The following is a 10,120-nucleotide window of genomic DNA, read 5'->3' as shown; positions in this document are numbered from 1 at the left end:
GGGGTTATGGTCACAGCCCCAAGGAAAGCAGTGACTAGGTGACAGAACCAGGCCACCTTGGCTGCCATCCGCCGTCACAAAACCCTATTCCCGAAAGGCAGCTCAGAATGTCCCCGGCGCGTTAGGCGCATCAAGCACACTGCCCGTCGGGCCGAGTCCCCCACCTGTTGGCACGCTCCCCCGGGCTAGGCTTTGGACACTGTCCACGGGCAAGGAATGTGACAGAAGATCATAAATATGCAGGAGAGATGCAGCCAAGACAGCAGAGCCACCGGGCCGCCGCCGGCGGGAGCCGCGGAGCTGGAGCCCGGCCTCGGTCGCCGCGCTGCCAAGGCCAGGCGGGTCGCGCCGGCGCACTCGGGCCACCGCAGTGGCACAAGGGGCCCGGGTCGCGCGGACAGTCACGCCGAGCCCCGCCGCCGCCCTCCGTCCCCCACCGCGGCACCCGGCAGCATGGAGCCCGGAGCGGCGGCTCGAGCCGCAGAGCCGGCCGCGCGCCACGGCGACTGCAGGAAGAAGATGGCGGCGGCCGTGGCGGCGGCCACCGCGGCCTCCCACGCGCCGCTGACGCCAATGGAGCGCGCCGGCCGGCGGGCTGCGGATGGCGGCTGCCCGGGCTCGGCCGAGGGGCGGGGCGAGGCGGCGAGGGGGCCGGCGGGAGGCGGAGGCCGGCCGGGCGGCTGGAGGGAGGTGGCGGGGACAGTGTGTGGCGCTCGGAACATGGCGGGCGTCTGCGACGCGACCGCCCCGGGAGAAGGCGGCGGTGGCGGCGCGGACGGCACCGAGCGGACGGGCCGCGGCGAGGCGGAGCAGCCGGGCGGTGGCGGCCACGGCCCCGCGCCTCAGCACACCGAGACGCTGGGCTTCTACGAGAGCGACCGGCGGCGGGAAAAGCGCCGCGGCCGCGCAGGTGAGGCGGGCGGGCGGGCGGACGGACGGACGGGCGGGCGGCGCTAGGCCGCGGCGGGCTGCCGGGGGGCCGACGCGGGCTGAGGTGGCGGGGACGCCGCCGTCTCCGGTCCGCGCGCAGAGCGTCCGCGACTCAGGTGGCTCCCAAGTCCCCGCGGCTGATGACAGCTCCCCCGGCGGCTTGTGCGCGCGGCCCGACGCTCCCCCGGCCATCCCCGAGCCAGGTGCGTCCCGGGCTCGGCTGTCCTGGTCACCGACTGCTCCCGGCCGGTCTCAACAGTGACAGGCGTCTCTCACTTACGAAAGAGGTCAAAAAATGGGAAGCGCGGAGCTTTCTAGATGATATCCATGCCAAGGTGACTTTTGCCCCTTGTGTTTTATGCGAAGTTGGACCTCGGAAACCTGTTAACTTGCCCTCCGAGTACATTTTTCATAGACTCAGCTGACAGTGTGGTCGTGACCGTGAAGTTGAGTGATTTTCTCAGAAATGTGAGGCACCCCTTAGAATGTTACATGTGGACTTTTACTAAAACTGAAACTTATGCCAGAAGAAACAGTTTTGCCACATTAGAAAATACATACCACTTTAGAGCCCCACCATCCATAAACACTTTAAAGCATACTGTTAAAATGTTAGAATTCCTGTGTATTCTCCGGTCTTAATATTAAAAGAATTTTTAATAGGTTTGGTGTTCATACTGAAGATTTATAGTAAGCCCGGAAGAGAAAGGAAGATTTTGACATGTCTGTTTCATTGGGTATACAAGTGATGACATTTTAATTCTGTCATAGTAAGTCCAAGATCTTGGACAGCAACTTGATAGCATTTCTTCCAGGGGATTTTGAACTAATACAGTGGAACAAGGGCTGTGTTAGCCTCTAGGTCGTGCAGCTTATGTACACATTCAAGTTATCATTCATTATGAGTGTTGAAATTATAGGAGTACCAAAAGACCGAAGGATAGATCCTGACAGAGTTGCTGCTTCTCAGAATTGGACGTAGAATTTTGCATCAGTCTCCATATCTTTGAAAACTTGAGTGCAGGCTGTGCCTTTTTGGGGGGGGGGGGTTCTTGATTAGCCACTAAAAATTTTTCCAGCATTCTTTATTTGGTTTGGTTGTCAGTTAAACACTCACCTGCAAGAGTATTTGCTTTCTGAATTGGCAGGACATAAGTAAGACAAAGTCTTCAATCTCCCAGCTGCTTGTTTAGTTCGACTACTTGACTACTGCAAGCAAATAGATGTGACCAGGTTTCAGTACAGTTTTCGGGAAAGCCGTTACTATTGAAACCTTATGTTGTTTGCATGAAGAAAAAAAAGAATGAAGCTGTGAAGAGCCTTGAACTTGTGAAGTAGACTTTTCTGGGATGGAGCTGGATACTTGGACTTATATAAACTTCACATCACAGTGCACACTTGCTCTTCACCAAGGTGGTACACTGAGCAGAGGATACTAACAGGTTAAAAGCTGGAGTTTTCAACCTCTGGTGACAGAAAGTCCTTACTAGGGAGACATGCAAGCCTTAGCTATTGGGATGGGATGGTCCTTCTTGTTTGTCGCCCCATCAGCCTTGTATAAGGGAAGAGATAGTGGTTGCTCCTGTTTTGGTAGGTGGCATTAAGGCTAGGCAAGCATCCCAGGACCATTCAGTTAGAGGTACCAGCCTCTAACTGAAAACAGTGGTTTTCCTGTGGGGCCCCATGTGAGCCACCCTCTTCTATCCCCTGGTGTCTGTGCTCTAAGATTCAAGCCACTCTCGCTGTTGCTGATGCCTGCCCACCTGTGACTGGGGCTTCATTTAGCAAAGGCATCGCCACTAGAGTAGAAATCTAGGCATTCTTTCTTTGTTTCACCTCCAGCGCTCCTTTCTTCCACTGCTCTGTTATCTGTCTTTTCCTCCTTTCCAAGATAGCATAAACTTGTTGGCTGGGCCAGAGGGCACCACCTAGTGTCCGATTGGAAATATCTCTCCCTGAATCATAGTCTCCTAAGACTGGGTGCTCACACTAAAGTATCACTTGCCCATTCTCTGTAAAGGCTGCTGTGGATTTGCCCTGTCCTCCCCTCAGCAAGCGGGGGCAGTCTTTGCTGTTCCTTTTGAAAGTAATAATCTTGGTGTCTTCCTAACCATCACTTAGTTCCAATGCCCCCTTTATTATTTCCCCAAGGATTCCAGGGCTTTTATTATAAGACATTTATTGGTCAGTCCTAACAGTCTAGGATTCTCTTTAAATGAATATCCACTTAAGATGCTTATCCATACTTTGAGTAAAATAAAATGAAGTATAGTGGTCCTATATCAGTTACATTTTCTTTCTGTTATATTAGTCTATGTGTGTGTGTGTGTACAACCCTAAATATGACATGCATTTATCTGTCAGTTATGTTTTCTTTGTTTCTTCAGACTCTTTGATTCTCAGTGGCGTCTTTACATATATTATCTGACAGATGCTAATTCTCACACTTTAACACAGTTAGAAATGGATACCCTACTCACCTATATGTGATCACTGACCTCGAACTCTGGGAATAGTGATCAAAGATCTGCAGTCTCACCTTGTTCTTTTTACATATTCTTAAATCATTGCCATTTCATGTTGCACTTTTGGACGTAGTATATATCATCCTGCTCCTGTATTGGTCCCTGTTTGACTCATCCGCTAAGTTCTAGATGAGAGAGATTCTATGCAGCTGTTCTTGCCTTTGGGAATTGATACCCAGCAAGTCAACTTTGAACTAAAAATTAGGTAATCTGTGTTCTTAGCTTGGTTCAGTTGTTGACTTGCTTTTGTTTAGACTGCTTGCTTAATCCACTTGGCTCTGCTTCCTCAAGCCACTACTAAATAATATCTAACTGAGCTGTTTTACTCTCCATGGAGATCTAACAGAGGTTTGGTGTAAGATAAACATGATACCTGCCCAGGGGCATGAAACAGTTCCCAGTAAGGTGAGTGTAGGAGGTGTGCAGATAAGCATTGCTTGTAAAATGAGAATCCTGATGTCAGGTGTGGTCAGCAGTGTTGTTTGTGACCCAACAGTGCTGTGACTGTTGTTCTCTTTGTAATGGTGACTTGACTTAGGGAACTCACCCTTGTCTGATTTGTTTCATCTCCTTGCCTTTGCACTTTGCGCTGTTTCTCCACAAGAAGAAAGAAAAGCCAACTGATTTTCAGTTCTCAAAAAGAGTGTCAGTGGGATTCAAACCATTCATATTCCCTGAATCCTATTGTTTGTGACTTGAAAATTTAAACACTGCAGGATTATTAATACACTTCACACATTTTTATCCTTAGCATTAAGATATTGCTTTCATTTCTGTATCTCTTCCATCTTTAGACATTATGACCGTTCTCTTTGTGTGAGACAATAAACATTTTTTAAAGGGTAGGAAACAGAAATAAGAACTTGAGTTCAAAACCAGCATGGGTTACATAGAGAGCCATGTAACAAAGCAAGCAAGCAAACAAACAAAAAAACAGCAAAAAGCCTCAAGAAAAATAGTGTGGAAAATGTTTCTTTTTCTTACATTTGACTTAGTAGGGCAAAACTCCTATTTTATTGTCTCTTAGAAAAGTTGATCCCTAGTTTCCCTGTGCATAAGTATGCCTGTGTGTAAGAAAGGTATGTTTACTATTTCAGGTATCTGTTGAAACTTTATAAACACTTCCTTATTTAAGGCTGGAGGCATGCATACTTAGTTTCTTAACAGTCAACCAGTATTCCTTTCCAATTTGCTTTTTTAATGTGCATTGCTATTTTAAGAAAGATATATTTAGACATATTGCTGAATATATAAATATATGTATGATTACTCATTACTTTTAATAAATACTTTTTGATCTAGTTTCTAAATTAAGCTGTCTCTGATGAACAAAACTAATAGTTCTTGTGTCGGGGAGTGAGAAAAAGAATTTATACATTTATTTCTCGATTTAAAATGCAGGATTACAGAGCAATTCTGTGATAGGAGGTGACTATTGAATAAAATACACTGGTGGAATTGATTTGGACTTATGATTGGTATTAGTTTACTTTTATTAATGTTCACAATCTTCTAACATAAACACACTTATAATTGAATAGTAAAATAGCTCTATTTTCAAAAGAGTATACCCTAAGTCCTAGTACAAGTAAGCTCAAATAGGTCTGTAGAACGCTAAAGAAAGTTTAGCAAAGCCGCAGTACAGGGCACTGGATATCTCAGTAGGAAGTACAGACTTCTTCAGGGAGTGAAGGGGGGACGATGCTCTACAAGCAGCAAGGCCGCCATGACACGTCAGGTTCATGGCAGTGGAGGCCCCTTCCTTCGACATAGATCAAAAGGAGATTCTGGCCAGGCTTTTTGTCTAAACTAGCAGTGAGTGGCTGCATGTAATAACAGTGAGAAGAGAGAGCATGCTGCGTTTGCAGGTCAGAGCTCTGGGCTTCGCTCTCACATTTGTCCTCTTAAGGGAATCGACAGATCTCTTGGTTTTCTCAGTTTCTTCATTTGTATTATGTTGTAACAGTTATGAGTGCTGTTATCTCCCTTTTTAGTTATAATTGTTATGAGAATTATATGAAGCCGTGAATACAAGACATTTGTAGAAGAATTCCACCCCTTAAAGAGGGTCTTATCTCCAGGAATTGATGATAAGCAGGCAAGATAAGGCCTTCAAGCTATTTTATACCATGAAACTTGGATTTTTAGTCAGCATTATTTTACTGTACCTTTAAAAACCACTCTCCAGCCTATTTGCATGGTGTTGGTGGTATGCAAAGACAACTGTTACACTTAGAACTTGCTCAGGATAAATATTAGCAAAATAAGCTACATGGTACTTGGTTTATGGTCTTCTAAGGGAGTCCACTGGCTTAGTGTAGCTCTACAAAAGTGAACTCGGGTTCTATGGAAGTACAGAGAATGTGGACTGATGGGGTACCAGATTTTTCAGGAGTACAGCTGTCTGTTTTAAAAAGCACTTGAGAGCTGGGCATGGTGTCTCATGTCTGTAATTCTGTTCATTTGGAAACAAAGGCAGGAGGATCACTGCAAGTTTGAGGCCAGCCTGATTTGTATGTGAGTCCTGGACCAGCCAGCCATAGCAAGTCCCTGCCTCAAGAACAGTACTAGAATGTGTAATCTAGTAGTGAAAGCACCCACTTGGCCAGAACTCTGAATCTGGTCTAGGGTTTGGTGCAACTTGGAGACACCCTTTGCTTCTCTGTGCCTTGGTTTTCTTGATCTGCAAGGCAGTCATAGCCATATAACTGGTTTTACAGTTTTTAGTGCTTGTAATTAAAGAATACTCTTTTATTGTTCAGTTATTAGCATTATAGAATCTAACTTGGGGCAGGAGAGATAGCTCAGCAGTTAAGAATCTACCTTGGTGCTTATCACTAAGTACTTGTATTTCTAGAGATAGATTCCTCACACAGTCGCCTAGTCCTCTTTTGTATTTATAATATAGTTGAGACATTTTTGTTTATGTCATAACCTGTTTTTGAAATGTAATTAAGTTAGGTTATATTGTTTGTTAAATGCACTTGTTGTGGTACTTTTCACCATAGAACCAGGCCTGCATAAATAGTATTAATAGATATTAGGTAACAACCACACCAGAAATGGTTAATATTACAGTTAGCATGTAGACATGACACTGCATTATGTCTTGTGGTTTTCATCTGCTTTCACTCAAGTGCTTCAGGCAAGACAGAAACAGGTGTTACAGAACTGGCAGTAGGCTCAGTTTCCGCTTTTGAAAATTGAGATCTGTGACTTGACTGTCATGAGCCTCAAAGGTGGGAGAGCTGGTGCTGGAGCCCCTTCTCCAGCTGACCCCACAAAACACTGAATATGGCAAAAATGACCCCTGCAGTCACCAAGAAAGACACCACTCTAGCGGAGAATTTACCCGATAAATAAGGTTTAGTTTACCCTTCTAAAATATAAAACTATTGCATAATGACCTATCTGTGTGTCTCTTTACCACAGATTTCAGACTCCTGCTATGCCCAGCTTCTTTCTCTTGCTGGGGACAGGAAACCTCCCATCCCCACAATGGTACCTTGGCACTGCTCTTGGGGTTTAGGCACAGGCCCCTCGGGCTGTTGTTTATAATCATGATCACTTAGGACCATACATGGGCCAAGGCAAGAGAGTCTTTGCTCCCTGCATCCTCTCTAGTCTTAACAGTGCCAGCCCTAGCACCCAGCAGCTCCTCTCTTCTAGGGACTTATATTCTCTTCACTTTGCTTCTGAGTTGATTATCTTTTAAAAGTGCACCATTGGTGTTTATTAGATTCCACTTATGTTAGACGGATTAATCTTTTATGTTCAGATAGGTCATCTTTAAGTATAGTCAGTATTAAATAAGATTGGATGGAAAGTGCCAAAGTTGGCACTGAACTCAGTATAAGCATAGCTTTCCTTAGTGTTAGCATTTCTCTCATGCAGCACATAGGGCTTTCTTTCTCTCTTCAGATTTTACATAGTTCTAGAATGTTTCTAGCCCAATGTTTTACTCTGTGGATGAGGTTATCTTGTGTCTTTTACTCGGAGCATTTGTTAATACAAGCAGAAGCATTTGTATCTTGACTTAGCTGTAATACCCTGAAAAGGGAAAGCAGGATGCCCAGGGTGCACAGTGACCCTGCCTGCCCTGTGCCAAGCACCTATGGGGAAATGATGGCACTTCTCCCCATGAAGTCTTACGCTCCCCATTTCAATCCCAGATACTTCTCAGTATATGACCAATTCTGCAAATACATTATTAGTCTGATGTTCAGAGGCGTTAAGCAGGATAAACCTGGCATGTGACGTGAAACTCCTGGAGCAGGGCTTTGTCCAGTGCTGACAGAAGTAAGCTCTGTAAGGCATACCGTTCAGACCCCAGCGAAGCCCGCTCCTGCCTTCCCAAGGGCTTTTTGAGGCTCCCTTTGACTGTTCCCACTTGCTAATGCTTCAGTACTACATTGGTTAGATCACAGAGTAAGCTCAGAGATGAGTTTGAGCACATTGCTATCCTAGAAGAAAGTCTGGCCTCCTGCAGAGAGAGATGGTGACAGTCACATACATGGTTTGGAGAAATTGCTGAGGTGCCATTGGAAGCATGGTACATGAGAAAGAGCTGGCTCAGGCATCTCACCTCAGCTGCTTACCTCAAATCCAGCAGAGACTTTGCCCTTGTCTTTCTCTAGTGGTATAAACTGGATGAATTTATGTTGGAGGGGCGGAGGAAACTTGGACAAGTGAACCAACCCTAGGAAAGGAAGGTTCTGCTTTGTGTAGCTAGTGACTTCAAGGCAGTGGGACGCTTTCACTTAACAGGAATAAGCTTTTGTGGGGAGAGGTGCTACTATTGACCCACTTCTGTCGGATCTCCAGGCTCCCCTGAGCAGGAGGTGGCTGACCTGTGTCTGCCTGACTGCTCTGACATCGTGCTAGACTGGAAGCAGTGCCTTCTGGGACTCCAGGCTGCTGAAGTACCTCTGATGGCAATTTCACAGCTACTCTTTCCTCTGTGTCACCACCGTCCAGGCCTATAGCACCATGAGACCCAGGACTGGTCAGAAAGATGTTGTTCTGACTTCTCTGGCTCTCAGTAACCATCCCTTCTGCTCCTGTGGTGTTTTTAGTTTATGCAACAGCAGCCATTCCCCCAACAACACCCTCCAGTCATTTGGGCATCCCTCTCTTGTAAGCATAGATCTTGGACTTGTATTTTCTATGTGTAGTACCTGTGGCCCCAGCTTACCTGTGAGTTCCTTAATAAACACTGTTCTTTTTGTTTTGTTGTTTTCTTTTTTTCCATAGAACTTTCATTATTGAGGTTCCTCAGTGCTGAACTAACAAGAGGGTACTTCCTCGAACATAACGAGGCCAAGTACACAGAGCGAAGAGAAAGAGTGTACACTTGTATGCGAATACCAAGAGAATTGGAAAAGGTACTTTTTTTTTTCATTTCCAAACATCAATTGAAAGTTTTAATTGTGAAAAACAAAATGTGAACAGCTTCCATTGAGTTTTTAAGATATTGGAAGTAATGTGGTAAGTAATTGAACATGTTTGGTGATATTGGATTGCTTGTGTGGGAAGTAGCTCATGACAGCTAGTTTTAGTGGGAGGTGAACGTTAATTTTGCTGCTTACTAAGCTTAACCATATTTTCGTCTTATCCCAACAGCCTTATCCCAGGATTTACTCTCCTTCTCTGAGCTCTTCTAGCTCCCTTCAGTTGTGTGAGTTCTGAGGTTTTAATTTCTTAGAATAGCCACATGTTTGAAGACATAAGTGACAAACCTTCAAAGGAAAAAGATGATTTGCTTTTACCCTTGTCACAGAAAGTGTTCTGTCTAAGGTAAACACAGAAAAAACAAGACCAAGTCTTTGGTAGCTCTTTGCAAGGTCAGTCAGAGGACAGGAAAGCCCTTTTCCTCTGGTGCTGCTGGGTTAGGAGTCCTGAGACATTCTAGATCTTATTACAGGGAAAGATGAGCTGATTCGTGGACTTTTATAGTAACAGAAGGCTTGTCAAGTCTAGCTCCTTCTTCAGAACTATGCTTCGTATTAGAATGGCTGTGGGAAACTCCCCAGCTTGCTCTCTCAGTGCACTGTGAAGCAAGAGGTGTGGCAGGCAGTGGGAAGCCACCACCCAGCCGCTGTGGCTGAGGAGTAGCAAATGTGGACAGCCAGTTTCGGCAGCTTTCCTTTGTTTAGGGTCTTGGTACAGTGCCACCTGCTAAAGATGAAGGGAGTCAGTACTGGGACCCAGAAGAAGGCCCGGGAGGAGGCGGGGGCCCTGTGCATGTGATCAGCACGTTATTGTTACTGTCTTTCTAAGGAGGAGGATGGAAGAGCCTGAGGAAGAGATGAGGGAGGGGAGTGGGAGGGCTCTACAGCATTCCTTCCTCCACATCGGAGTAGCTGCATTTTCTGTTTGGGGATTCAACTAAAATTATGTCTGGGGCTGGCAAGGTGAGACAGATGTTTGCTATGGGAAGAAAGTAGAAGATGAAACCAGTTTTATGTTGGAAAACAATGTTAGGTTGCCTTTGAAATCTCTCTGTTTCTCTTTTCCAGTGGTAAAGCATGGGTTGGAAGTGTTTGGACATGATACAGAGGCAGGGTGAAGACAGTCTGCTGACATCTAGTTTGTCTGGGATAAGACCAACATATACCCAGCTAGCCTTTGCCTTCCATGTGGGGAAATTCTCTCAGTGAGCAATC

At 45.8% G+C, this 10,120-nt stretch overlaps 1 protein-coding gene across 1 annotated transcript in view; it reads left to right on the top strand.

Annotated features, from left to right (window-relative positions):
- Positions 1–678: 678 nt before the first annotated feature.
- Positions 679–10,120, top strand: part of Tapt1 (transmembrane anterior posterior transformation 1) — a 43,928-nt gene continuing 34,486 nt past the window's right edge. The window contains exons 1-2 of the mRNA XM_040747050.1: positions 679–910; positions 8,709–8,839. Of these exons, the coding sequence (XP_040602984.1) occupies positions 721–910; positions 8,709–8,839 (321 nt within the window). The 5' untranslated portion in view covers positions 679–720. The remainder of the gene's footprint in view (positions 911–8,708; positions 8,840–10,120) is intronic.

The sequence above is a fragment of the Mesocricetus auratus genome, unplaced genomic scaffold (genome assembly GCF_017639785.1).
Source record: "Mesocricetus auratus isolate SY011 unplaced genomic scaffold, BCM_Maur_2.0 Super-Scaffold_100006, whole genome shotgun sequence".
Classification (NCBI taxonomy): Eukaryota; Metazoa; Chordata; class Mammalia; order Rodentia; family Cricetidae; genus Mesocricetus; species Mesocricetus auratus.
The sequence above is the reverse complement of the archived record's forward strand: the minus strand, read 5'-3'. Positions and strand labels throughout refer to the sequence as shown.